The 26622-nt window shown below is 45.6% G+C and overlaps 9 protein-coding genes across 9 annotated transcripts; 4 read left to right on the top strand and 5 right to left on the bottom strand.

Annotated features, from left to right (window-relative positions):
* Window positions 1-513: 513 nt before the first annotated feature.
* Window positions 514-3396, bottom strand: TREMEDRAFT_29267 (uncharacterized protein; the record flags this gene model as incomplete). The annotated part of the gene is made up of 6 exons (XM_007003221.1): window positions 514-684; window positions 917-1149; window positions 1351-1888; window positions 2087-2825; window positions 2925-3016; window positions 3340-3396. The coding sequence occupies 6 exons, from the start codon at window positions 3394-3396 to the stop codon at window positions 514-516; spliced, it is 1830 nt and encodes a 609-aa protein (XP_007003283.1).
* A 1264-nt stretch (window positions 3397-4660) lies between these two features.
* On the bottom strand, window positions 4661-6912 carry TREMEDRAFT_38449 (uncharacterized protein). Its single transcript, XM_007003262.1, has 6 exons — window positions 6560-6912; window positions 6164-6246; window positions 5810-5899; window positions 5488-5543; window positions 4921-5405; window positions 4661-4771 (listed from the first exon to the last, which is right to left on the bottom strand). The coding sequence occupies exons 1-6, from the start codon at window positions 6759-6761 to the stop codon at window positions 4731-4733; spliced, it is 957 nt and encodes a 318-aa protein (XP_007003324.1). The 5' UTR covers window positions 6762-6912; the 3' UTR covers window positions 4661-4730.
* Window positions 6913-7121: 209 nt separating this feature from the next.
* TREMEDRAFT_43415 (uncharacterized protein) lies at window positions 7122-8835 on the bottom strand. The gene is made up of 11 exons (XM_007003312.1): window positions 8793-8835; window positions 8646-8749; window positions 8401-8478; window positions 8325-8352; window positions 8168-8255; window positions 7972-8039; window positions 7898-7926; window positions 7778-7852; window positions 7719-7729; window positions 7397-7617; window positions 7122-7273 (listed from the first exon to the last, which is right to left on the bottom strand). Exons 1-11 carry the CDS (start codon window positions 8824-8826, stop codon window positions 7191-7193), a joined length of 819 nt encoding a protein of 272 aa, XP_007003374.1. The 5' UTR covers window positions 8827-8835; the 3' UTR covers window positions 7122-7190.
* Window positions 8836-9338: 503 nt separating this feature from the next.
* TREMEDRAFT_61384 (uncharacterized protein) lies at window positions 9339-11791 on the top strand (the record flags this gene model as incomplete). The annotated part of the gene is made up of 9 exons (XM_007003570.1): window positions 9339-9374; window positions 9516-9742; window positions 9959-10074; window positions 10223-10340; window positions 10503-10624; window positions 10815-10832; window positions 10862-11065; window positions 11347-11508; window positions 11715-11791. The coding sequence occupies 9 exons, from the start codon at window positions 9339-9341 to the stop codon at window positions 11789-11791; spliced, it is 1080 nt and encodes a 359-aa protein (XP_007003632.1).
* Window positions 11792-12033: 242 nt separating this feature from the next.
* Window positions 12034-14367, bottom strand: TREMEDRAFT_29019 (uncharacterized protein; the record flags this gene model as incomplete). The annotated part of the gene is made up of 9 exons (XM_007003186.1): window positions 12034-12097; window positions 12311-12583; window positions 12821-13356; window positions 13476-13493; window positions 13545-13653; window positions 13822-13937; window positions 14066-14151; window positions 14234-14274; window positions 14318-14367. 9 exons carry the CDS (start codon window positions 14365-14367, stop codon window positions 12034-12036), a joined length of 1293 nt encoding a protein of 430 aa, XP_007003248.1.
* A 317-nt stretch (window positions 14368-14684) lies between these two features.
* On the top strand, window positions 14685-16144 carry TREMEDRAFT_28582 (uncharacterized protein; the record flags this gene model as incomplete). The annotated part of the gene is made up of 7 exons (XM_007003134.1): window positions 14685-14791; window positions 14937-15038; window positions 15083-15218; window positions 15359-15415; window positions 15458-15535; window positions 15663-15875; window positions 15935-16144. The coding sequence occupies 7 exons, from the start codon at window positions 14685-14687 to the stop codon at window positions 16142-16144; spliced, it is 903 nt and encodes a 300-aa protein (XP_007003196.1).
* Window positions 16145-16249: 105 nt separating this feature from the next.
* On the top strand, window positions 16250-19019 carry TREMEDRAFT_38441 (uncharacterized protein). Its single transcript, XM_007003261.1, has 11 exons — window positions 16250-16508; window positions 16568-16684; window positions 16899-17021; window positions 17065-17142; window positions 17230-17608; window positions 17704-17878; window positions 17925-18051; window positions 18099-18112; window positions 18156-18464; window positions 18648-18765; window positions 18873-19019. Exons 1-11 carry the CDS (start codon window positions 16377-16379, stop codon window positions 18933-18935), a joined length of 1635 nt encoding a protein of 544 aa, XP_007003323.1. The 5' UTR covers window positions 16250-16376; the 3' UTR covers window positions 18936-19019.
* A 236-nt stretch (window positions 19020-19255) lies between these two features.
* Window positions 19256-22252, top strand: TREMEDRAFT_71399 (uncharacterized protein). The gene is made up of 8 exons (XM_007003723.1): window positions 19256-19359; window positions 19467-19619; window positions 19923-20391; window positions 20559-20613; window positions 20801-21043; window positions 21188-21302; window positions 21464-21843; window positions 22078-22252. Exons 1-8 carry the CDS (start codon window positions 19284-19286, stop codon window positions 22204-22206), a joined length of 1620 nt encoding a protein of 539 aa, XP_007003785.1. The 5' UTR covers window positions 19256-19283; the 3' UTR covers window positions 22207-22252.
* Window positions 22253-23679: 1427 nt separating this feature from the next.
* On the bottom strand, window positions 23680-25857 carry TREMEDRAFT_28753 (uncharacterized protein; the record flags this gene model as incomplete). The annotated part of the gene is made up of 8 exons (XM_007003152.1): window positions 23680-23932; window positions 24197-24324; window positions 24377-24440; window positions 24635-24857; window positions 24945-25011; window positions 25229-25276; window positions 25572-25719; window positions 25808-25857. Coding segments are annotated over 8 exons (981 nt in total), but the record flags the coding sequence as incomplete, so codon positions are not given.
* Window positions 25858-26622: the final 765 nt, after the last annotated feature.

Below are 26622 nucleotides of genomic sequence, written 5' to 3'. Positions count from 1 at the left end.
TCGTCTCAATTCGTATAAACATGTCAAATCAAGAATCTTTCATGGAGAACGCTTGATCGATAGATGGGGGACGAGGGTGTTCTAAATCAAAAGTAAAATACGGCAATCGTACAATAGAATTGTGAAATTTCAGATGGTAATCCAGAAATCCGGAGGAAGAGTCAAAGGTCGACGGGAGAACATTTATATGATTGACAGGGGTTCGAATGAGAAGGACCGGCCTTCTAGTATCGACACAAAGATATGATCGGATCATCGGAAAGAAACTGTTTGACCATTCTGTCGAGCTTTCTCTCTTTCGAGCGCTGCGGCTTTTTCGTTCGCGGCCTGACAGTCAGTGTCACCATTCTTACTCCGAATCGATTCCGATCTGTTCCCGACTGCTTCATACAGCCCGTGGTTGTGTATGATCTCACGTATACCAAACACAAGTCAGGTGCGAGAGGATGTTGGCATGTCACAAGAGATGCGGGATGTGAGATGGGAGGAGAGAGGGAGAAAATAAGGTAGGTGTCATCGACTCACCTGGGAGATAGTCATGTACGCCCTGGTAGGACTCGGCTGCACGTCGTCCACTTGAGGTACACCTTTAGCGGGACCAAACAAATTATCAGGATCTTCAAACTTCTCGTTATAGTCGAATACCGTTCGCATGAGGTTGAGGAAACGTTCGGTTTTGCAGAACTGCGATTTAGCGATAGCCCAACATGCCTTTTCCCGCAACCTTATCTTTCGTCTCTACGGGAGGTACTTCGAACCCGTGCTTGACAATATCGTCATTAAATTCGAGTTTGGGAAAGTGAGAGATGCCGAATGACATTCCCACAAAATGTCTCGACGTAGTGGGGACCTATGGTAGTGAAGGGAACCGCGTGAGGGACAGAGGGACGAGGAAGGATTGAGAACTGTAACCCACCTTCGGCACCGAATCAGTGGCCATCAACCTGAATATATACCCTTGAATCCTTTCGTACAATTTGACCATTGTCTGTATCTGACTGGCGTGCATGGTGCTAGCTGCTTCGGCACTCATTTGACCTTTGGCAGCGGCCTCCTTGTCGGTAGTCACTTGGTTCATATATGAGATCAACTCTGCGCGGAGGTTATGATCGATGTTGAGCTCGCATGGAGAGGCAGGGGCGAGGAAAGCTGAGGTATTAGTCATCGTGTAAAGCTTGCCACGTAGAGCCCCGGAAGACACGACGCATTATGTTACGCGAGACGCATGAAATCTTCACGGCGGGAAATGTCCAATGTCTGACGTTCACGACATCATTCGGAGTAAACACTGATCTGAGAGAGGAAGTGCAGGAAGAGAGGGGGAGAAAAGGACGAGTCAACTCGACTCACTGTTGTAAATGACAAAAGCCATAGCAATCAATTCCTGATGATGTTTCTCCATAGCCTGAGTTGCCGGTTTTCCTTTTCCCGACGGCGCAGCCACAGCACTACTAGTCGTATTGAACCTTCTCTTCAAATCCTGTACATCCAACCAGAAACTAAGGTTCTCTTCACAAAAGTTTACCCTTAAGAACTCTCTGAACAAACTGCGTAGAGCAGGTTCTTCAAGGATTTGCTTAAGTCTGGCAGTATGAGAATCTTTGAGATGTACGTCTTTCTCATCTCCACCTTCACGGAGGTTACCAGAAAGGGATGGACGACGAGTGAGGTTTCCTGATTCCGTCGCACGGGAATCTTCGGTTGAGTGAGAAGCACGAGATTTAGAGAGAGATTGGGTGGAGGTAGTAGAGTCGGCAGAATGAAGGTTGGGTTTAGAGATTGTCGCAGAGGGATTGGACGTCTTGTTGTCGGACCATTTAGCTAGAGCGAGACCATCTTTGGTGATTCGATAGATAGCCTTGTCGGTGGCTCGGAACTCAGCTTCTTGCTGTGATGTCAGCGATTGTGAAAATGTTGGACGATGCGTCTGAGCGGCCAAGAGAGAAGACGCGAACACCAAGAGAAGACTGGGAAACGTTGAGAAGGGATGAGCACAAAGAAGACAAAAAAGCGTGTGGATTTGCACGACTTGACTCACCATTTGCGCACCGGCAGCACCACCCGCACCACCCCCTTTGACAGTCACCACCGTGTTACCATCTTTGACTTTTCCCTTGTCGCTGACCAATGCGATCAAACCATATCGCACGAAATGAGCTGCGATTTCTGCCGCTTCATCCAATCCGACGCAAGTCGAGTAATCCAACAGCCATTCAGCGGCGAGTATCGCTGAGAATTGATATTCCTCCGTTGTACTTTTGCCATTTTGCACCTGAGCCTTTCTCAATGGCATACCCAAACTTCTGTCCAGCTCTTCAATCTTCTCCGCATCACCTTTGTTATACCATCGAAGGGTGTTATACTTTTGTAAGTCATCGTCTGACATGGTGACGAGATTAGGTTCTTTGATCCCTAAAAATCTTCTGAACAAAACTTCGATGACTGATTTAGTGATGATGATCTCGTCATCTTGACTACGACGTTCGAGATGAAGAAGTTTCATCGCAATAGGTTGATGGGCAAAGATGAGAAGTAGGTTGTCAGCGGAGATACCGTTCTTGGTTATGAACCTTTCAAGGATGTGTAAACCTTTGGGGGTGGCCATGAATATACCTCTTTCTTTGAATGTAGTGGATGGGAGGTCAGGACCGTTCTCGATGAGATGAGCATCGAGGAGTTGTTGTAAGATCCCACGAGCCATTTCGCGAGTCATTGAGAAGGTCGTTGTGGTTGTAGTCGTGATGATCCGGGATGGATCTTTGGGGTCTGCGGAACGTTGTGATTGAGAAAATTTGAGAGAAGACAGGTTCTCCGCTGCTTCGTCGCTGAAAGTCAGTTCGGTCGGTCTTTCATACACCGACAACGCTACATCTGGAGCAAGTGGGTGGGGCCTTTGGAGTCGAAGCGGGAAGGAAGGGACTCACGTGGTGAAAGAGTAAGGATAAGTTTTGAAGAAACTCCTATGGTTGCCGAGCTCAAGACTGATGAAGAGGGTGGAGAAGAGATCGTGAATGTCCTACACGTCAGAATCACGTATATGTCACATCTTCTCATCCAAAGCAGGGTCAGTCCAAAGTTCTGACCCGGTAAATTATAAGAGGGAACGTTGGCAAGAACGCAAAAGGACCCATTTCAGAGACGATGGAAAGGGATGAGACAGACGGCCACAGGGGAGAGGGCAATGAGATGTCTTTGGTCACTGATCCTAAGTAGAAGATGGAATGATGGGAGTGATGAGTGGTAACACAACCTCAAATGATCATCCTCATCCATCCCCATGACGAACTCCATCTTCACAATGAAAACTAGCAGGGATACGATACTGAGAATTTAACTCACTTTGACAAACGGTCTCCCCCTCCGGGTGGTTTTCATCATATGTGAATGACTCGACATCTCGACAGTTTTTACAGGATCGGCAAAAGGATCGATATAAGTTTCTTTCCAATTTATCAAATCTTCGAAATCGTCTGTAAAAGGATCTTCTGATTTATGTTCTTGGTCTTCGAACGGAACAATCCAATCGTCAAAAGGATCAAGATGGGTCTCTTGAAAAAGAGAGAGATCTGGAATCTTGTCGATCTGGTTGAAGAAGTCGGGGTATTGAAAGTACTTATTGACCAACGGATAGGAAATGGTCAGTCACTATGAGGAATGTGAATGTATTTGGTTGTATAAAATAAAGATGTGAAAAAGATGAGGAGAAAAGGAAAAGGAAAAGGACAAAAAGATGATGAAAAGGTAGACCGGTTTTTGGTTCTTGTGGGAGATACGCGGTGGGGCTTCGGTTATCGGGTTTGATGGGATTGATTGATTCGGTCAGGGAGACAAAGATCCCGAGGATGTAAGAGGATTTGGATTACCTCGTAGCTGAAGAAGAGAGGACTGTTACTTTGTAACGAGAGTCGGGTGGGAATGCAATGAGTCTGGTAGAAGATCGTGAGGAAGGAAAGAAAGAGGGGAGGGATTGAGATTATTGGGTCTAGAATCCAAGAGGCAAGAGGGAGAAACTATTGATGAGCCAAAGGGCGATACACGGGGATACGCCACCTTTAAACGAAATGAGAAACACAGGGGTGAGAAGGAAGCAAGTGCAAGTGAAAGATAATTTGATGGGGCAAAAAGCGGATAAACGGAGAGATGAAACATGCACTGACCTTCTCAAAGGACTTTGGTCTTTTGGGTATTTTCGGGCAAGGGGGAACGATCAATTTCACTAAGGTACGGTGTATCTTGATGCACTATCACTCCGACAGTTCCCGACAGACCTTTCAAGATAGGACCCGGGACAAGAAGAGACGAAAAAGTTGAAGGAATGGTGTGATGGTGGAATGTAAAGATCGTCAGGTCCCATTCCCTTTTTAGACTCTTTTCTACCGCTTAGTCCCTCGTCTATAGGTTCTACATTGTTTGGACTTTGTCTTCTCGGGCCGAGGGAGGGAGAGGAGAGAAAGAAAATGAAGATATAGGGGAAAAGACGAAACGGATCGGCAGATCGGCGGATCACATGAAACGCGGAAAAACAAAATCCATGTGTGTAGAGTTTATTGTCCTCTCCCCGATCCCTGACATTTACTCGGCATTTGGCCTTTCCGCCACTAGTGCCACAAGCTCCGTAGATCTCGGATACACGAACAGGCAAGGGGGAAAGAGCCATGGTGTGACGAGAGATGGGAATGCATATTTTGATTCTTTGCTGTACATTGCGCAAGTTATCATTCACATAAAGCTCATTTTTTCGTCGTAGCTGCCAACATGTCATCTTCAGAGACTGCATGTCAGCTGACATTCCACCCAAACTTCTTCCCGATTTATTGACAGGGGGTTTACCGGCGTGTGTGGACCCGTAGTCGTACAGTAGGTGAGTGAAGTCCAAAGACGTGGCAGAGTAGTGAAATGAGAAGTATAACCCAAACTCACCATTCAACATCAAACTCTTGGCATCCAACATGACCTTGTTCCCACTTTGAGATAAAGTCCCCGCAATCTCTCTAGCAGCTTCCAACCTCCTCAACTGCAAAAACCCTTTATTCGTCCTCACTGCCTCTCCGATCAATTCAGCACTCCTCGCTTCTCCCTGCGCACGAACGATGATGGATTGTTTTTCTTGTATAGCTTGATCCACTAAGAAAGCAGCACGTTGAGCGATCTGTTGTGCCACTTGCTTTGCCTCGACAGCATGGGTGAATTCTGGGGAAAAGGCGACATGAGTGATGGAGACATCATCGAGGATGAGGTTGAATCGTCTAGCACGACGAGTCAAGTTTTCACGGACGAGACGGGAAACCATTTCACGTTGAGTGATAAGTTGAGAGGCGTTGAATTGCGCGACAACGGATTTGAGAACTTCATTGACGATGGATGGAAGGACTCGTTCATCGTAGTCTGTCCCGAGTTCACGGTAGCTATGATCAGCGTAGTCATGTGTATTGCGTACTCCTGTTCGGAAGTAAGGTCTGGGGACGAGGGCTTGATGAGATAACACACATAGTCGGAAGATCATTGACTGAAGGTCGTGACAGAACACGACAAGTGATGTTGACCTTTGCGTCAGTTTCTGGTCATGAAGCCTTCCTCTCAGGGACGTCAATCCCCCCTCTCTTCTTTATACTGGCACCTAGCATAGAGACCGGAACGGCTCCCCAGCCAAATTGGTGCCATGCGATTCCAATTTCCATGTTAGGCACAACTATCATCAAGACGTCAGAATCTTGACAATCGCAAAAATTGGATCAATACAGAGAAGAAGACGTTGGACTTCTGACCACCCAGAAAGTGTATAAATACGGAAAAGAAAACATAAACGCACCATTTGCAAATCCTTGGTCCCAGTCAAGGAAGCGATATTCCGAGGTTTGGCACGAACGTCATAAATGACAGGAGTTTCTAGCCAAGGGACCTGACGTGAGTACTTTTTTCCAGTGCCACAACAACGACATTTATAAAAAATCCGAACACTTCTTCTCAGATAGAAAAGAAGACGAAAAAGGGAATTTGTGGTTTATCATAATGCTAACCAGTGTCATAGACGTAGAGAGAAGAGAGTATGAGAGTTATTCGGTGGATCGACATTGATCCAAGTCGGGAATGAACGTAGCGCCTCAAGGTGATTGTATCGGAAAGAAAGTTGGGAATCGAAGAAGTAAACTGGTGGAGGACTCACCCTCAGATGAGTACCTTCAGGATAAACATTAGGTTTCACCCCACTATACCTACTATAGACGATGGATCTATGTCCACCATCGACTATTGATAAGTTTTATTCCTTCATCCACCCTATCACTCCCTCGCTATGACCGATTCATATCATAACATCGGAAGCAATGACTGGCCCATGTCTTCTATCAGGGGTTACATTTCAGTCAAAGATAGGGAAGGATAGTGTTTAATGTTGCGGTCAAAGAACACAAGTAGACTGTAGTCATAGACTGTCAGGCGAGTGAAAAAGGATGGCATATACGATGAGATAAGATGAGAAAATGGGGTATCGGATAAACCCAAATGACGAGATGAGGTGGGAAGAAATGAAGGAGGAAAAGAAAGAAAGACATTTACTCACCATTATATAAAGCATTACTAGCTACGTAAATCCCTCCGAAAATCAACATCAAAGCTCCTCCTCCAGCTAACAAACCACCAGAACCACCGGTCCCACCACCATTACCTCTACCTTTACCTGGTACACCACCTCTACTAGCTTGAAAAGAACGGTTGGCTTGTTGTAATAATCTCAAGAGCGATTCGGCCGGAGGACGATTCATCTTGGTCTGACTCCCTTTTGTGTGGTAATACAACCTGCCCTGACTAGAGATTCCCCTGGGAGTTGACAATTCTTAAACACTATTTTTCAATAGGTGAGGGAGTGTGTGGAATCGCCGATTAAGTGGGAAGACCAGGATAGGGGGAGTATGGTGGAAAGACAGTTGGGGAGGAGATCGGGCGTTGGAGGAATTTGGAAGGGATTTGATCCCGTCTTGCATCAGCCGGCTCCGGGTCACTTGCGTCACCTTGTTGCCGAGCGAGTGCGAGTATTACCTCATGAAATTGAAATGCAGCATGCAGGGGTACTAGGCATGGGACAAGTGAATAGGTTTATTGACAGCCACAATACAGAGGGTAGGCAACACAGTCATAGAGTGATGCATAAATCTTACCATTTTCCAATGACTCCCCTAACTATCCAAGGAAAATCATTGAGTTGGCACTTGAAGCAACATGTTGCCTTGACTAGCTGGCACATAACTGACGTTCTTCGACCCACTCAATGTCGTAGCTGTACATCAATCTTGATTATCCTCTACTTTCAAACGCTCTACCAGGACTGAGAAATGAAAGCCAGCACACGGGGTTAATGCCATATGAAGGAATTACGCGAGGCGGGGCTGATGAGACTTACCAATCTCCCGAGCAGCTTCAATCTTCCTAAACTGAACAAAAGCGTCTCCTGCTTTGCTCAATGCAGCCGAGATAGTCTGCGCCGCTTCGGCCTCTCCTTCGGCTCTTATGACTGCAGCTTGACGTTCTTGCTCGGCTTTCTCGACCACAAACTTGGCACGTTCAGCGTCTTGTTGCGCTATCTGCTTTTGTTCTACTGCGGTTGTGAATTCTTTGCCGAACCTGAGTGTCAGATTGTCTCCTCTATGTAACTACCCTGTGCACCAACAAACACACGGAGACCCTGATGATGTGGGTAGGTGGGGAAAGGGTGAGAAACCAACGTCATATGTGTCTATGAGTCAGCATTATGTAGATTGACTATTGGCAATGGGATACATACTATTGAGACGTCTTCCAGGAGAATGTTGAACTCTTTCGCCCGGTTCAGGAGATCATCTCTTATTCGTGCTGATACCTGATCGTAAGCTCTTGCCATAGATGTACAGCAAGCTCGACCTACAATCTCCCGATTTGTGATCAACTCAGAAGCTGTGCAATCAGTACACTCTCTGCGCTGACTGAGCGTTGACTCACCATCAAATTGTGCCACTGTAGCTTTCAGAACTTCATTCCCGATGGAAGGTAAGACACGTTCATCGTAGCTTCAGATCAGCCACTCTCCACTACTCAAGAAGCGACACGTAGATCCTTAAGATATATACAACTTCTGACATCGACCGCTCGGGTAGTGACAAGAGCGGGAGTAGGGGAGAGGAGGAATGGGACCTACTCTAAGCCTAGATTCTGATAAATGGTAGGAAGATGTTCCACATCTGGTCGGGACATGACACGTAATGTCAATGAGACCATTTGCATATCTGTTCTTCAGCCATCTGTTCTCATCGTCCTCGATCATTCCGTTCCGATGACTGAAGGAGAAAACAAACCTTTCGATCCTGTCGTTGTGGATATATTCTGTGCGTGAGCTTGCGTTTGACAGTCCTGAAGCTCGAGATGACTCACTCTGGGTTTGATTCGAACATCATACAAGATAGCTTTTCGGATAAAAGGGAATAAAAGGTGCGTTCCTTCACCTTTTGCCTGAAGGGTCAATTCTCGATCCCGACACCTGGCCACTCTAGAAGACCCTTCCATCTCGCCTCCCATATCACATTCCCATTTTATCATTGTATCAACACTATTGAATCAAGAAGTCAGGTAAGGACGAAATGCTTAGTGAAATGAAAGAGGTACGACTTGGGACTGACCACAGGTTGAACACCTGAAAACCTATCAAAAAGAACCGCTCGATACCCTCCCGGGACGTCGTACAAAGCTGCAGGAACCACAGTCGCCGCCAGACCAAGAGGTACTATTTATCAGCTTGACAGAAGGGTACGACGGAAGAGACTGACTGATCAGCCCGCCTAGTCTCTGTGCAAATGCCATGACGTTTATAGTGAGAAAGAGGATTCAACTCGGTGTAGCCAGTCTGGAGACGTAGCAGGATCGCAGGAAAAGGAGGGCGAAGAAATGCCACGTCATTGAAAGATTCCACCACGTGGCTTCAGTGTCCGACATCTCCGGCCACAGCTTCGGCCATCTCCCTTGCGTGTTCCTACAAACTCGGAAAGGAAACAATATGAGTGACTACATCAAGTTGAATGTGACCAGCTCTGTCTCACGTTCTCTCATGTGGAGTACAGTCGGTCTTAGAGTCAGTGATGATAGACGTCGTGTCAATAACTATGAGCTCGATATGACGTACCGGTATGTCACCTTGTTACCTCGGCCAAGAGCCGTCGGTGTCGGAGAGTTTCCTTCACGGCAGTGACGTCCCCCTTCCTCGGCGTCAGTTCGGTAAGCTAACTGCATGAATGACTTGTTGTCTCTGTAGCATGTAGCAACCTTGTTCATATCTTGACCTTACTCTATTGCAAAACGCTTATACATCTGTCAAAATGACACTCATCTTGATCACCGGTTTGAACGGTTTCGTATGTCCTCCATTTCCCCCACATTCCCAACCTATGTCTCTTCACCCGAACGTTTACCCTCGACAAGACAAACTGCTATGGAAGGTGATGTAAACCATTGAAGATCGAGCAGATGTATGAGCAGAAATCAACTGACTTTAGATCGCACTTCACATAGCTCGGCGTTTCCTTGAAGCTGGTCATAAGGTCAGAGGAACCGTCCGATCTAAAGGGAAAGGAGATCTGGTCTTATCTCTTCCCGCATTGAGCGAGTACGCACAGAATGGCAAGCTTGGGTATGTGATAGTACCAGATCTTATTAAGGGTGATTATGAAGAAGCCATGAAGGATGTTGAGGTTGTTATCCATGCTGCTTCACCTGTGAACATGTGAGCTTCTCTCATTTCTACCTCTTCAATTTGTCCCAATCATCCCTTCCGGCTATACGTTCCTCATCTGTGCACTTGTGTACTATCGCCTAATAGCATATAATCTATCATAGAGGAGTACAGGATGGTCATCATATTGGCTTTTGTGGATCAAGTCTATAGAGTAATGGGAAAGGGCCGAATATGTGTATTTGAGAACTGGGATGCTAATATCAGGTCAAATGATCAAACTTGGGAACAGATCCGTGATCCCGCAGTGGAAGGTACCAAAACGGTACATAGAGCAGCTGCTAAAGCTGGTGTCAAACATGTTATCCAAATCTCTTCTTTCGGTGAGTACATTCTCATACTTTCAAATCACAACTCCTACCAACCTCTTTTCCTTCTCACATGATCACAGAAAGACTCGTAATCAGATCTTTCAAATCACCTCGTGGCTGCTACTCTGCTACAATGAATATTCGTGGTCCTAATCAACAGCGAGTATGTCAGACTGGCTAGTACCTTGGTCGGAACAAGACGGAAGGGTATACGACGAAACTTGTTGGAATCCAATCACCGATGAACAAGCTAAGAATTTGGAAACTTTACGTCCAGAGTGAGTTAACTCTTTTTCCCAAATACCGAATACTTTCCCGACTTCTACTCGTATTCCGTAGGGTTTTCATCGATGATTGGATCACGGTCTGTCCAGCAAATTCATAGCAAGGGAAGAGGTTGAAAATCAAGTCAGACAGGCGAAGAACTGATTCCCTTTTAGTCTCCCAAGTCGTTGGGGAGGAATCAGGTATTGCGCCTCTAAGAAGTTTTCAGAACTTGCAGCGATGGAAGAACATTTTCTTTCGGGAAAATCTTATAAGCTTTCTATTCTATGTCCACCCAGTAAGTTCAATTCATCATGACACATCTTCGTAGTCTCACCCTTTCCCCAAGCAATAAGCTCTACCGTTCTCCCTCATTGACCTTTCTACAAATCTTTAAAAAATCATCACACCCATCTGGATCTCAGATGTCAACTTAATCACGGTGAAAACTAACTTACATCCCGAGAATAAACGAAGCTGATCGATAGCCAACCTTGGTCCTAGTCGTAAGCTCCCCTTGAACTGAACTTGGAAGTACCTCAAGTCATAGTGGACGTCATAACCCCACCTACTCAACAAGGTTTCTCCGTATCAAAGATAACCGATCTTTTAGTCGGTTATGATAAACCTATAGTTCCTGCGGCGCTTAATAATTATGTTGATGTACGTGATCTTGCCGAGGCGACTTTTAAGGTGGTGGAGAAGGGTCATGAAGGACGTTTAGGTATAAGAGCAGGATGTGAGTTTATATGATTTTCTCTCTCTCTCTCACACACTCCCTCTCTTTGTCTTCTGTTTGTTATCTCCAATATACTCTCACTCTCACTCTCACTCCCTTCTTTTCCTCTCTTGACAAATGTAACCACCATTTATCTGTCCCCACTTTATCACGGGCAATCATCATTATATCCCTTTGCTCTGTCATCCCGTTAAACGCTCTGTCCAAGGGAGAGGAACGGGCTAATGATGAGTGGCGATTGGCGATTAGTGCGAGATTGAGGAAGTAGAGCTAAAAGTCAGATTACGACCATCAACTCGTTGCTGATCATATACGTAACCTCATCCCTGAATTAGAAAAACAACATCGTATACCTCTAGGTAATCCAGGTCAATACGTTTCTGTCACTGGTCCGAAAGTGACTTTAGACGCTAGTAAAGCCACTCGGGAATTAAGTATGACTTGTGAGTTTTTTTCCTCTTCTTCCTTTTTTTTCTTCTTCTTCTTTTTCCGAACTGGTGTTCACCCGGAACGCCCAATGGTCATTCTACATACACTGATTTGACTTCGTCAGCGGGCAAGATGTTATCAGAGGATTTATGTTTTGATGCAGTGTGGGGAATAGCTAGAGATGCGAGGGAAGAGAAAGAAGGAAAGAATTGATTTTCAGATCGCGAGTTTGACGAAACGGTTCGTGATGCCGTACAAAGTGTTTTGAATTATGAAGCCGTTCATGGTCATCTTTAGAGGGTTCTTTTACCATACCTCATACTACGCATAATATGTGTTGAAGGTGTTTCCAATGGGCTGCTATAATAAGTTCAAGGGAATACAAAGTTTACGTAGAGTATAGTAAAGGTTGTAGATGATACAACAACATGCATCTAGATGATTTTGACAACGGTCATTTGTAAATAAGAAGATTTCCAATAACTCTACATGACTACCCGATTGAAGATGAAGCAGAAGGGAATCCTTTGATCATTCAATCATTCTTCTACCCAGACAATTTTACCATCTTTCACTTCTTCCCTCCAACCTAAACCCTTCTCTCTTTCCTGTCGAAACTTATTTTCACCATCAACGACCCTGTCACTCAAATCACCTTGTCCATCAACGTCCATCTTTTCCATTCCACCCTTATTCCCCCTTCGATCCCCTGGTTGGACAAAATCAGCCTGTGTGATCCGAGCGCCATGGACGTCCTGAACGAATGGTACGGGATTATGATTGTGATTGTGATTGTGATTTGATAAATCATCCGACTGGATATCCACCACTTCATCCATCTCAGCCCCTCTTCCAACTCCTTCTTCTTCTATCCTCTCTGCTATTCGGCGCGCTACTGCCAAACCTAGATCGTAAAATCCGTCATTGGTCTTGGGACTGAACATTGCCATATGGGCCGATACTTCGTCTTTTGCTATCGTGTTCGTAGCTGGTATCCAGAGGGGGTAAGTGGGGTGGGATTGAGGAGGGAGGATGGTGAATGTTCTTTGAGTTAAAGAGAGGGAAGAAGGTGGTAGATGAGTGTAGAAACTGTTCTGTCAGTATTGTCTACCAGAAAGATATCCCAATCCAAGCCAGTCTAGGATAGATATCACAATCCAAATGAGAATCTGTTCTCATCCCGTGCATCATAATAGCCACTCAGTGTCGGCATCACAGTCATGTACGTGTGATGAACAGTTGAAAGGAAATGTGGATAAGATATGCGGGGGACAAGTGACTTGACTTGATAATCGACAGTGGGATAGTAAAAGAGATGAAGCTCACTTCCAAAACTTCACATTATGCTCATTCTCCAAAACCTGAGAAATAGCCAACAACCTCCCTCTCAATCCCTCCTCGTCCCACAGGTTTCTGACAAAAGTCATATGTTCGTATCCCCACTTCCAACCGTTCACAAAGTCTTCACGACGGTAATACATAGTACCCACCGCTGCGGCACCCAATGCCACCGCTCCCAGTCCGTACAATGCGTTGGTGGATGGAGTCGCAAGTGTAAGCAAAGACCAACGGGATTTGTTAGATGATATTTCTGGTGGTTTGTCATTTTCACCAGATACGACAGCTTGATTTTGTTTTTGCCGTGATGAAGACTGTGAAGGTTGACCTCGAGATTCGAACTTCGGTGTTGATTGTGGGATATCGGGATGAGAGGGTTGAGAAGGTTTTCCAAGACCAAATTTGCCGAATCCCAGTCCGACAGCAATGGGAGATAACATGGTAAGTCCGGAAGCTATTGAACGGGCTTGTTCGAGATATCCGGCAGCTTGGGAGAGTTGGTATTTCTGCAAACTTAGCGTCCTCTCGACTGGGTGGAGTTGATGGTTCAAGATGAATTCACTCACGAAAACGTGCTGAAAGATGAAAGAAAAACATGTCAGTACTCATAAGTGACCCATCAGAGTCATGGACCATGACTCACAGGATGTAATCCTAAATACTACCAGTAAGCTCGGCTAGACGGTCTGGCAGAAGAAGTGGGCAGACTTACGGGAGTATCAAAAGCCACTATGGCGACTACCTTGGGCCACATGGGATCACCAGGTCTGGTATTTCTCGCTATGTCCAATGCAGCGTCAGCAATCAAAAGTCCGCCCATCCTGTTGATCAGCATTTTCGACTGTACTCGTTCGTCCAGTTTATAGCCCTTGACATTGACATGAACAGAGTTCTGTCACTGAAGATCTGATGACAGTATACAGCTCAGGCCTGTAAAAGCTCGGGTGGGGGGGCTAAGTCACACGAGAAGAGACAAAGAAAGAACATACGAATGACCCAAAAGAACAATTTTCGCCCGTCCTGCTCCCCCACCAAACCCATGATCGTTCTCCAGCCCTACAACCAAGGAAGTGAGCCAATCGACGAAAGCCAAAGTTGCTGCGTGCTATATATCTCAGCGCTACTTCCCCAACCGTCCACCATGAGCTCCTTTGAGCGGATATGACCCCATAAGACCCTCGATATCCTTGTGGAGGAGAAGAATGTGCCTGCGAAGAAGAAGAAGTCACTCACCAACTCTCCTCTGGTCTGATATACAGGAAATACCCTCGATTCCACCCGAAGAGAAGGATGAGTAGCTTGAAGCAAGTGAGAGACACCTAAGAGAGTAAGTCTCCTGTTCACGAATGCTCAAAGCTTCAGTTGTCCAGCTGGATGACTGCGATGAGAAGGAAAACTGACGGTCGGGAAATGATTCAAATGTCACTTCGTTGCCTTTGAACCTGTCTCGTGAGCTGACACTCCGGTTGTGGCTGAGTAGCTCACCCGTGAACCCAAATCAGTAAGAGCAGATCCTTCGGTCGTCCTTTAGGCATGATTCTTATTCTATATCTTGTACCGTGTGTAGGGAGACGACAGTGAAAAGTTCCAACAAGACCGGGAGAGTTGTGTTCTATGACGTCGATCTTTTGAGTGTTTACGTAAACTTCGATCGCTCGCATTTTCGATTTTGGCAGAGAAAACCTCGAAAGAGGTGAGTAGATGTAAGTAGACATAGGTACTCGTACCGGTATACATCAGTCAAGACATGTTCACAGTCATACAGCGCCCATCGCTCTCTACGACCACTTACACGGACGATGCGTCTTCTTTCTACCCCGAACGGGGTCCAAGAAGAAACCAGGTGGAGGAGATGGAAGCTGACGGGTATGACGGTCAGGGAGAAGGAAGTTCTACGGGGTTGACTAATCGGGTGGTAGCCCCTGGGGAAGCTATTGCCTCGTCAAAAGAGTATATGAGGTACGTGAAATTCTCACTATACCTTACAATACAACTTTGTCTCGATAGCCGCCCCCTTTAGCTTAACATCAGCCTTGGTGAAAATGATATTCTGACAGATCAAAACTGAATCGTGGTTTGAGTAGGGTACATGCTGATAAGATAGAGGACACGGGACCTATGTCGAAGATGATCAAGTCGTTTCTAGTATAGCTGGCACTATAGAAAGAGTGAACAAACTCGTCTCTGTCCGAGCTCTCAAATCGAGGTATGTCCTACATCAACCTGAATAAGAGGGGGCTAATGGGGAAGATATACTCCCGAAGTTGGAGATTTGGTCGTTGGTCGGATAGTTGAAGTGGGGAGTTTGAGATGGAAGGTTGATGCTCATGCGAGACAAGATGCGATTTTGATGCTTTCCAGTGTTAACCTTCCTGGAGGGGTGCAGGTGAGTCAGATAACCTTTCTCTTCCATATTCGACCATTTCTTCAGAATGTGCCCAGCACGAGCATAACAGAGGCCGAGGGCTTCCTAATCAGCGTCAAGAGAGGGAAAAGGTGTAGAAGTCTTAGAGCTGATTCGTATAGAGAAGGAAGATAGAATCGGACGCTCTGAAAATGCGAGAATTCCTAGCGGAGGGTGATGTGAGTTTGATCTCCAAATAGAGAGACATTTCTGATATCTAGTTACTTGTGGCCGAAGTCCAAGCGTTCTTTCAAGATGGAGCCATGTCTTTACATACTCGGTCACTCCGATATGGCAAGGTGAGTAAAGGTTTCTGTATCTTTACTAAATTCCATCTCTGACACCCTCCCTCTGAGACGGTCCAGACTGAGCCATGATTCACAGGGGAAGTCCTCTGCAAACTTGGAAGAAATACTGAAAGTGTAGTTGCGAAACGGTCTATTACTCTCTGTCCAACCACGTCTCATCCGTCGGTTGAAATCTCACTTTCATCATCTCCCCCCACCTCTTGGACCAAGCGGAGTGGACGTCATTCTCGGATTAAACGGTTACATATGGGTAGCAGCTGGGACCACAGCCGAGCGTCGTGAAGGTGGCGAAGGTTTCGATGCTGAAGGTGTGTATAGTGATAAGAACGACGTGAGTGATGACCACCTTCCCATATCTATGTACTTAGGGATGATGATTCTGACTGAAAGGACATTCCGCCGGAAGGAAGAGAAGCTATCTCTCTCGTGGCTAATATGATCCAATTATTCGCTTTTCATAACATTCCCTTATCCGATACGCTCTTACATGATGGATCATCCTGGTTACAAAATGCTGGTCATGTAGGTGGATCAATATCGTCTGAGGTTGCTGCGAGAATGTTGGAAGAGGTAGTAGGGATAAGTATTGCTATCGTATGACGCAACGTGAGGCATGCATTTCTATCGTCCGACTTTTTGGTGGATAAAAGCGCAAAAGTGGCCCGTGCCTTAAAACCCCCACCAAGTTTGTGGTTGCACCATCGTATCATACTTACTTTTTCAACCTTTACATCTCCTTTCCTCCTCATTGGTCATTCGTCCTGCACTTCTTTCTTTCGATCCTTCCGAAGTTTGATCGTCGTCACGACTTGACGAACAGACGTGAATCATAATGTCATTGTCCATAGCATCGGTACCATGGGCACCGCAGTGGTTGCTTTCCCTTCCATCTCCTCTCTTGGTTCTCTTGGGCATAATAGGGTTTCCCACTTTGATCATCTTCCTCAACGTATTTCGACAATTGGTATGTCCACTCAAGTACCTAGAGATAGTGAAGAGAAGACTGAGAGGCTGATGAGACAGGTTTTACCTAGAGATAAAAATCTACCTCCGGTTGTTTTCCATTACATTCCATGGTTTGGTTCAGCGGCTTATTATGGTGAAGATCCTTACAAGTTTTACTTTGAATGTCGGGAGAAGGTAAGTCATGATCTTAGAACAGGTACCCTGCGTGTTTCACTTCTCCGCACACATACGTCCCCCCTGCTCCTCTACCAAGTTCCCCTCCGCTCTCTATGCTGCTACCCATTGTTTCGCTGTGGGAGCTCATTTGGCTTCGCATGCGTCACGTCGCGTCTTTCGAGCTGCTGGCCATCTAGAGATGCCGCAGGGAGATCTCGTGCTGATAATGCAGTATGGCGATGTGTTCACCTTCGTCCTTTTGGGAAGAAATATCACCGTCGCTCTCGGACCCAAAGGCAACAATCTTTCATTAGGCGGTAAGACCACTCAGGTTTCAGCTGAAGAAGCGTACAAAGTGAGCTTACTTGAAATCATACTTTCTATAGCTGACAAAATAGCATGTGACTACTCCGGTGTTTGGCAAGGGTGTGGTGTATGATTGCCCGAATGAGATGTTGATGCAGCAAAAGAAATTCGTAAGTTTAGACATTTGGTTCATCATTCCCAATACGCAATTACCATTAGAGACTGGTAGACCACGCAAAACAGACAGCTCATGATAGATTAAAAATGGACTCTCGACCGAAGCTCTGGCATCTTATCCCCCATTGATAAATGCGGAATGTGAACATTACTTCGAAAAAGAACTCGGATTTAGTCCTACCAGCCCAGGTCCCAAGACTATCGAGGTATTCAAGATCATGTCTCAACTCATCATCCTTTCTGCCTCACGCACGCTACAAGGCAAAGAAGTCCGCGAATCTCTTGATTCCAAATTCGCCGAATACTTCCACGATCTCGACGGAGGATTCACGCCACTCAATTTCATGTTTCCCAATTTGCCCTTGCCGAGTTACCGGAAAAGAGACAAAGCACAGAAGTCAATGAGTGATTTCTATCTCAACATCATGCAGAAACGTAGGGAAGGTGCGACTGATGTGAGTGGTCGTCTTACCATCTGTTCAACGCCGTGCGGTGATGACCCATATCCTCTCCGTCTGCCAGCCGCATACAGAAAGGCGCTGATGAGTAGGGAGATGGTAGCTTCGACATGCTCGCCGCACTTCAAGGCTGTGTGTATCGCAATGGTGTTCCTCTGACCGATCGTGATATCGCGCATATGATGATAGCTATCTTGATGGCTGGGCAACATACTTCTTCCGCTACCAGTTCATGGGCTTTACTCCATCTCGCCCATCGTCCAGATGTCGCGTAAGTCTCACTTTCTGTGCTAATCATTCTCTGTGCTCATGTACAGCGACGCATTATATGAGGAACAGAAGACCCTGTTCGGTAATCCTGATGGATCTTTCCGTCCTGTGGAATACGGCGATGAGAAAAGAATGACATTGATGAACTCTATCATCCGAGAAACCCTACGTATTGTATGTTCTCTCATGTTTCCATAGTATGATAGCTGACAACCTCATAGCATGCTCCTATTCAGTGAGTCGGAGCGTAGGATGGTAAATTGAAAACTCACAACTAGCTCCATTTACAGGAAAGTCATTTCACCAATGCCTGTCCCAGCTTCCTTATCGGCTCCCTCCGAATCCGCCACTTACATCATCCCCAAAAATTACTACATCGTCGCTGCTCCGGGCGTTTCAGCCATGGACCCGAGGATATGGAAGGATGCCAATGTCTGGGAACCTTTCAGGTGGTCGGATGAAAAGGGGACGGCTGCCATGGCGTTGAACGAGTATACCACTGGAGGTGAGAAGATGGATTATGGATTTGGACAGGTTAGCAAAGGTACAGAATCACCTTATCAGCCATTCGGAGCTGGACGACATCGGTGAGTGGGGTACTTTATGCTCTCCTTAACACCTGCGATATGCCCTTTTATCCCCTTGTACCGATACTCTGTCATCGCTTGCGTCTGACCATTTGCGCATGTCTAGATCATGTCTCTTGAAGCCAAGGAGCAGCCTGTCCTCAATGGGATGAGACGGATATTGAGTTGACGGCTGACACTCAGTTGCGTCGGCGAAGCATTCGCTTATGTCCAACTATCTGTCATTATAGCATATATCATCCGTAATTATTCTCTTAGACTTGAGACGCCGGATGGTTTGTTCCCTAAGACGAACTACCGAGTAAGTCTTTCACCCTTCAAGTACCTTCTTACATCACGGCATCCTCCTCGCCTCAATACCTCTATTCAAAGTTGCCGCACCTATCAAGAATGTCAACTGATAAACAGACGATGATTGTCCTTCCCCTGAACGGACTGATGTCCCTCACTAAGCGTAAACAAGAGGTATAGATCGTCGCTGGAGTGGGAATCGCTTTCAAGTATCTCAATAGACTTGGTATGTTAATGTGGACGATGCATAGGTCTCCTCACTCGTAGTTCTCTCATCTGCTTTGCTTTCTTATACACTTATCTCATCCCTGTTTTGTTGGCCCACGCTTCACCGTATTGTCCTGACCTATCAAGGCATGAAGAGGCTAGTTATGCAGTGATCCAGTGATGAGTGATGGGCGATTGTGAAAAGTGCCACATTCAACATCTTAGCAATCCCATCAGCTTGCGCGTCCTCTCTACCATCTCATCTCACCTCACCTCACCTCAATACCTCCATCCCTCATTGCATCATCCAACTCATACAAGATGTCAGAACCTACCTCAGAGGTCAAAACCGACGTTCCCAAAGTTGATCCACCAAAAGTGGTCACGCCTGAAGAAGGTCGGTCTTTCATTTCCATCCCCAAGATGATCACGGAAATACGAGTGGAATGATCCAACTTTCAAAGTGTCATGATGAAGGGAGAAGATCATGAACTGACGAGATAGAGGTTTTGATCAATATCACACTCATAGGTAGAGGTGTGAGCAGTATCGAACCTCGTTTGACCGCTCGGGTTTTGAGAACTTTGACACATACCAGAAGGAAGGTTGATAAGCATGTTATGAAAAGGGTTTTGCAAGGGGCTTTTCCTAGAGGATGTGAGTCAACTTTACCTTGACTCTGTTGTCTCTCATAATTGTCCATGATTTTCTTCATACCTATGCTCTGTTTATCTTCTTGTTAAGAGACCATTTCCTCTTCTTCCCTCTTATGTTCCTCTGTTCGAGAACATACACTGCTTTCCCCCTTCAACTCGATAGGCATTTCTCCCTCTCAACCTCATTGACTGTTCTCTCCTTACTCGTACACAGCCATTCAGCCTCTTCATTCCTACAAGTGGTTCAGAGTGAAAGTGGAAAGCTCAAAAAGACTCCTAGTATGGACCCCATACTGACTCCCAGCTAAAACGGGTCAATCCCTCATCGCCTCGGCTTACTTCGACGCCCTTCCTTCTCCTACCAAAGATACTGGAGAAATGGACCTTGACCCCGTCCCTTCCCTCTTAGCACCTCAACCAACACGACCATCATCCACCCTTACTGTTCCAGGTGTTGACAATTCGGTCTCTCCATCCACCGATATAACCAGGACAAACACCCCTAACCCTTTGACCCAACCTAAGAAGTACACCCCGCCTCTTGATCCTCAAACGGGGGATTTGATCCCAGAAGGTGTGGTGTATCTAAGACTGTTGTTGGTGCTCCTTAACCTGGATGCGGGACGGGTTGCAGAGGCGACCGAATTGGCTATGGAGACTGCGGAGTTTTGCGCGGCGAAAAATAGACGGACTATGGATCAATTGGCTGCGAGAATTTTCTTTTATCTAGGAAGGGGGTATGAGTTGCAAGGTAGATTGAAGGAATTACAATCGTGAGTTTATTTCCTCATTCTTCCGACACAATAATCCCTCAGATTTATCGTTCGTTACCATATTGCCATAGTTCAGAAGATGATAAGGAGATGGGAACCCTTGCGCAACGGTTGTCAGCTCTGGGGAAAGGATTGTGATGCAGACAAAGGGCGACTTCTGATTACAGACTTTTGCTCGCAACTCGTCAAACCGCTTCTTTGAGAAAGGATGAGACTTTGGAGGTGAGTAACTGATATCAATTCATCACCTCATGGATCTTCGCTTTTTTCTGCTGTCCTGTCATACATTACCCCCCCCCCCCTCCCTGTCTCCTGTCCGTAAGCATGCGGGTTCAACCACCGCCATCAGCCTCCTAGCGGTCGCACACCGCTCTACGCCTGTAGCATTCTAGCACAAGACTAATCCTAGTGCACGGTCATCAACATCCTTCTACGATCTTACCTCGCCAACGATCAATTCGATCAAGCCGACAAGCTCGTCGCCAAGACACCTTTCGATGGCAATGTCAACCAAGCCCAGAACGTCCGTTATCTATTCTACTGCGGACGTCTTCGGGCTATACAGTTGAATTATGCCGAGGCGGCTGAATATCTGACTGGGGCCATCAGGAGGGCACCGAAGGATGAAGTGGCTCCTGGTTTCGTGCAGACTGTGAGTTATTTCTTTCACCTCCTGTGCCTCCTAAATACCATGTCATACTCCTCCATCGGTCCCAGACTGAAGATGTGGTGCATCTTGAGACAAGATCATAAATTTGATTGAAAAGTCTTGTTTGAACGTGGTGCTGATTGCCAGATTCACAAGTTTTACATTGTGGTGGTGCTTCTCACCGGTGTCATCCCAGATCGTGCTTTGTTCCGTAAGCCAGTGCTCAAAGAAGCTCTTGCGCCGTACTTCCTCATTGTCCAAGGTGGGTGTCATTTCTCTCCCTCTGGTCTCAACACTCCTACTCGAGCCCACTCGCCTGTTCCGTGACACAAGCCCACATGAAGAAATTTAGTGATTCTTACATTCTCATCTTTCCCATAACGCCATGCCATACAGTACGTCCAGATGGCAACTAACGACCAGCCGTTCGAGTAGGGGATATGTCAGCTTTCCAGTCAGCTCTCCAAACTCATTCATCAACATTCACGACCGACGGTACTCTTTTCTTAATCCTCCGTCTTCGACACTTTGTCATCAAGACAGCTCTACGAACCATCACCTTGGCCTATTCCAGGATTTCTTTGCGTGACGTTTGTTTGAAATTGGGGCTGGAAAGTGAAGAAGATACAGAATACATCGTTGCTAAAGCTATCAAAGACGGTGTTATCGACGCTACCATCGATCATGTTCAAGGACATATGGAGAGTAAGGTGAAGAAAGATGTGTATGAAACTGAAGAACCTGCTAGAAAGTTTGATAGTAGGATTCGACTTTGTACGAATATGTATAATGAGAGTGTCCGGGTGAGTCCTCCTTTTCCCCCTCCCGTCCTCCTTATCTACATCTCTTGGAATTGGGTTCTCTGTTTTCAGTCCCTATTGTCATATCCTGAAATACGATTCTCTGCTTTGAGTCCATATCATCATGATATATTCATATGCTTCAGGTCGGTATTGTCATGATTTGTTTTACGTCTATAGACCATATTGTCATAAACGAAAGGGTTGTCTCTGTCGAAGTGCTAGATTGACCCACAGGCAATGCGCTTCCCACCCAACGCTCATCGGAAAGAACTCGACACTTCGGCTGACGCGAGAGAAAGGGATAGAGAGATCGCCCAGTACATTGCGGATTCAGAAGGGAATGATGACCTTGATGATTTGTAGAGTGAATGAGATGACATGTGAGATGCAAGTGAGGATAAAAAGTACTACTACTCTCCCACAAGTATCATTTTAAGATACTACCAATGTTCTTTGACTTGTCCTATTTCTTTCTCGAAGGATTCACAAGTCACCATGACCCCACAGTACCAGTGCTCTTCTCGGTACTCGATTAGTGGTGAGCATGTGAGGTAGGTACACTGAGAAATACAACATTGAATTAACCATACCAATGAAATATTAAGGTCTATGTATGTATCATCCAGCCCAACCACGACCAAAAGCCACACTATCTCTTTTCCCGGAATTTGGATCTTGAGCAGCTTTTACCCAACTTGCTTCTCTACTTTTTCTGCTTGCTATAGTTCCTGATACTTTAGAATTTGTATAGTGACCTAATCCGAACCAACTTTTATCCCTGATCGTATCTTCTTGTTGTCCTTCATCTTGCCTTTCTACTCTTGTCAATTGTCTAGACATATCTCTCTCCCTCTCCTCTCTTGTTAATTGTCTGGAAATTTCTCTCTCCCTCTCCTCTCGAGTTAATTGTCTAGAAATCTCCCTTTCCCTATCCCCTCGAGTTAATTGTCTAGAGATCTGCCTTTCCATATCCTCTCCATCTTCCCCCATTTTCATGCTTTTCCTAGTCATTTCTCTTCTCAAACTATTCGATCTTCCTACCAAAGGAATGGCAGTTTCCCCCGTTAAATAATTCCGACTGGTCCGACCTGGTTGTAAAGTAGTTGTACCCGTACGTTTTTGATTTAAAAAAGATTTGATACCTTCCGCTTTTACCACTGTCACTTTTCCTCTTTTATCAACTTCCATACGAGGATCTTTCCTTTCCCCTGGAAAATCTGTTGGTTCCACCGATGCAGAATGGATTGATTTAGAAGATGAGGGTATGAATGATTTAGAGGAAGGATCGACATATCCTGAATTGAATGATTTAGAGGAAAGATCGACAAACCCTGAATTGGATGATTTAGAGGGAAGATCCACATTATCGAGGAAATTTACATTATTGATTTGATCAGGAGTCAGAGAACGGGAAAAAGAATTTGGAGAAGGGGAAGGGGATTCGGATAATCCTGATGGGATACGTGACCATGAAGGACGGAGAGAATGTATTGTAGATCTACGTTGATTAGGATGATGAGAGAAAAGTAAAGTGGGATCTTTGGGTGTATCATCTTGTAATCTTACTTCCATAGGGAGGTTCTTACGGCTGTACGTTAGATACTGCTGTTACTTCTTCCTATTACAAGCCACTGAATAAGAAGGGTTCTCTTCGGTCCGCGGGGGATGTACATTGTCAGGGAACATCCGATAGAATGGCAACAATATTGTGTAGAATAGTGAAATGATATCAAGAACATGTATGGAAGACGATTATGTATGCTGAAAAGAAGGGAAATTCGTGAATGATTTTCAAAGTGAAGAAATGATTGATGATATGTGGACAAAAGGGACAACTCACCCAGCCATCCGTCGTCTTCTACACACTAAAAAGCCCACGAATAAGATACAAACACCAACAACGACACCAACGACGATACCAACTATAGAACCCGTTGATAATCCACCTCCCGATGCAGGTTTACCAGAAGATGTGTAAACTCGCAGAGAGTTTATAGACCAGTAAGCCGAGGTGAAAGCTTGAGGGTGATTCATGACGAATGATGAACATGTGGAAGGACATCCAGAAGTCGTGTACGTTCCTTCGGCGCTGAGATGTCAGTGAGAGTCACTCTTGATCTGGCTGCTACAAATTCCACTGAGCTGATCGTTCCGAAGAACTCTATCGATGGGTCGTTTTGAGAGTGAGACAAAATGTGAATGATATTGAGTTGAGATAAATTGCCTGAGTAATGTACCAAAAGAGAAGCATCGTGTGTTACAGGATCCGGTCAAAGCAGTAAAGGAGAGAAGAGCGATAGTGGCACCGAAATATCTAGGTGTCTGAGAGAGAAGAACCAGGAGGGTAACTCACTAATCTCCACAGAAAGCTAGGTTAAAAACGATAACATGATCGTTGAAATCACCTTTACACGTAGGGATTGATAAATTCGCACTGGGTTCACCCCACCCAGCTACGTTCGTACTGACCGTATTGACATTCTACTCTTTTCAGCTACATTCCAAAGAGAACCAGCTGTGGGAAAGAACTCACTTTGACATCATCAGGAACGTTTGTAGCGTTTCGAGGCCAGTAGTAGACGTATACACCGCCCGAACTACTTTATAAATCGTCTTCCTCTCAAGACCCTCTTGACCGCCCTCTAACATCAAATCGCCAAAGTGTTCCAAGATACGATAATCTTTTCGTTTGATACAGCACGGTGTTACAGGACATCTACCTTCACGAGATCTGAGAACATAAAATGAAACAAGAAGAGTGGTGAAGTGGGTTCAAATGGAGTATACTCACTTTTGCACGTCCCTCCACATAGCATACCATCCTCCACTTACTTCATTCACTCCATGACCAAAACTATCCACTCCATAAACATCTTGTCCTCCCAACTCGACTCCACACCCAGTGTTACCAGAGAGATCTGCCGCACATACCGATCTTCCCAATTCACCAGTTTGATAAGTCCCACTAGGCAAGACACAATTATCCGCAGTATGTAAAGAAGCTGTATTGCGTACTAAAGGTAAACCGGATGTGGTGGAATTTGTGATGGTTCCCGTTGCGTTCCATGCAGTGGAGTAAGGGCGAGGGAGGGCGTTGGTACCTTCCAAGATATCTATCTCTCCGCCGGATGGCCAACCTGTTTTGGTGGTGGTCCAGAATGCTGGCCACTGGGGGTGAGTTTGAGAGCTCTTCACGCTTTTCTGGATACTCTGTGTCTGACACGGGGCTGTACTGAAGAATAATCTCTGATGGACAATGATAAAAATGTCTCACAGATCGTGGAATGAAAGGCAGATCCGATAAAAGTTTGTATTCATGCAAGAAGAAGAAGAAGAAGAAGAAGAAGAAGAAGAAGAAGACGGATCTGGGGATATATTGACTCACGGTTCCACACCCCACAGGCATATGATTTACGTCCAAAATGTACACTCCCTGGATGTCAGTATACCATACAGTCCTCCAATCCCATTTTCATTCTGCCCCTAGTCCAGCTGGTCATGAACCACAAAACTCTCGAGCAAGTCGCCTGGTAGTTGAACACACTACCCGTCCGTATCTCCACGTATTTCGCTGTCCAACTATCCGTTTATCCACCAACACCACAACGAACCAATCGGTTGAACAAGCCATCTCCACCCGAAAATCTCAGCAACGACGAACAAACGAGAGAAGAAGTCATACATCCAAAAAAGAGAAGCACAAGTTTTGAAAAAAAAATTATGCTCACATCTCCAAATTTATCTTTACTACTTATCCTCACACTATTCCTACCTCTTCCAGAAGCCTGATTATCCGAATCTGCCCTCATCACGAATTCCCCTGAGGACTGTATGTCCACTAGAGATAAAGATTGAGCATCTGATTTTGATACATAACTATTATTTCAGCAAAAGATCTCATATCTGTCCCCCTCAACCAAAAACCGCAAAGGGATAAAGGGTCGAAGCTATGAAATGAACTTACTTTACGTATCCGCCAGTGGGATCATCGGCAGTTTCGAAATCTTGTTGATTAACATTGTCTTGTTTCTTTTCTTGATGATTTGGATACTTGAGGCACAAGATATCACAAGATGGCACATTTTCGTCGAAAGGCAGGTGAGCTGCGAAGAAGAGGAAGTGATTAGGAGGAAGAAGGGGGGGGGGGCAGGAAGAAGAGAGGGAGGGGAATAGGAGGAAGGTGTGAAAAGGGACTGAGAGGTAAGAGAGTTTGACATACCAAATCCATCCAAAAACGCCGAACCAGTATAAATCTTTGCTAATTTCAACGTTGTTGAAGAAGACATCATACTCCCCCCTGCAGTCGATTGTGCCATTGCGAGTAGTCCCGAGGTTGAAATAAGGATGAAAGATCTCAATACTATCGTATCGGTCTTTCAAAATATTCCTTCTTCCTCTTACTTGTCCTTACTGTCTCTTCTGTGTCCGTTGATCGCTCAGAGGTGTCCTGTATTTGATGGAGAAATAATGAGATACTATTCGATGGGTTGAGGTAAATCTTGATGATACCGATGTTACAAACTATAGACAAACACTAGAAACGGAAAAGAACTTGACTATTGCTTCAATGTTCAATGTTTAAATATCAACTTTCCTCACGACCACATCAGCTGCTCAGGACAGAGAAACGAACGATGAGTAGATAAGTAAAGTCAAAAGTCCATGTTTGAATCGCTCCTATGCTACAGTAGAGTAGGTTCCTGAGGACGGACAGGTTACAGGTGACTTACCCAGGGACAACTGTCAAGGGTTAGTTGGCAGAACAAAGAACATTGTACA

This window comes from Tremella mesenterica, assembly GCF_000271645.1.
Source record: "Tremella mesenterica DSM 1558 unplaced genomic scaffold TREMEscaffold_3, whole genome shotgun sequence".
Classification (NCBI taxonomy): Eukaryota; Fungi; Basidiomycota; class Tremellomycetes; order Tremellales; family Tremellaceae; genus Tremella; species Tremella mesenterica.
The sequence above is the reverse complement of the archived record's forward strand: the minus strand, read 5'-3'. Positions and strand labels throughout refer to the sequence as shown.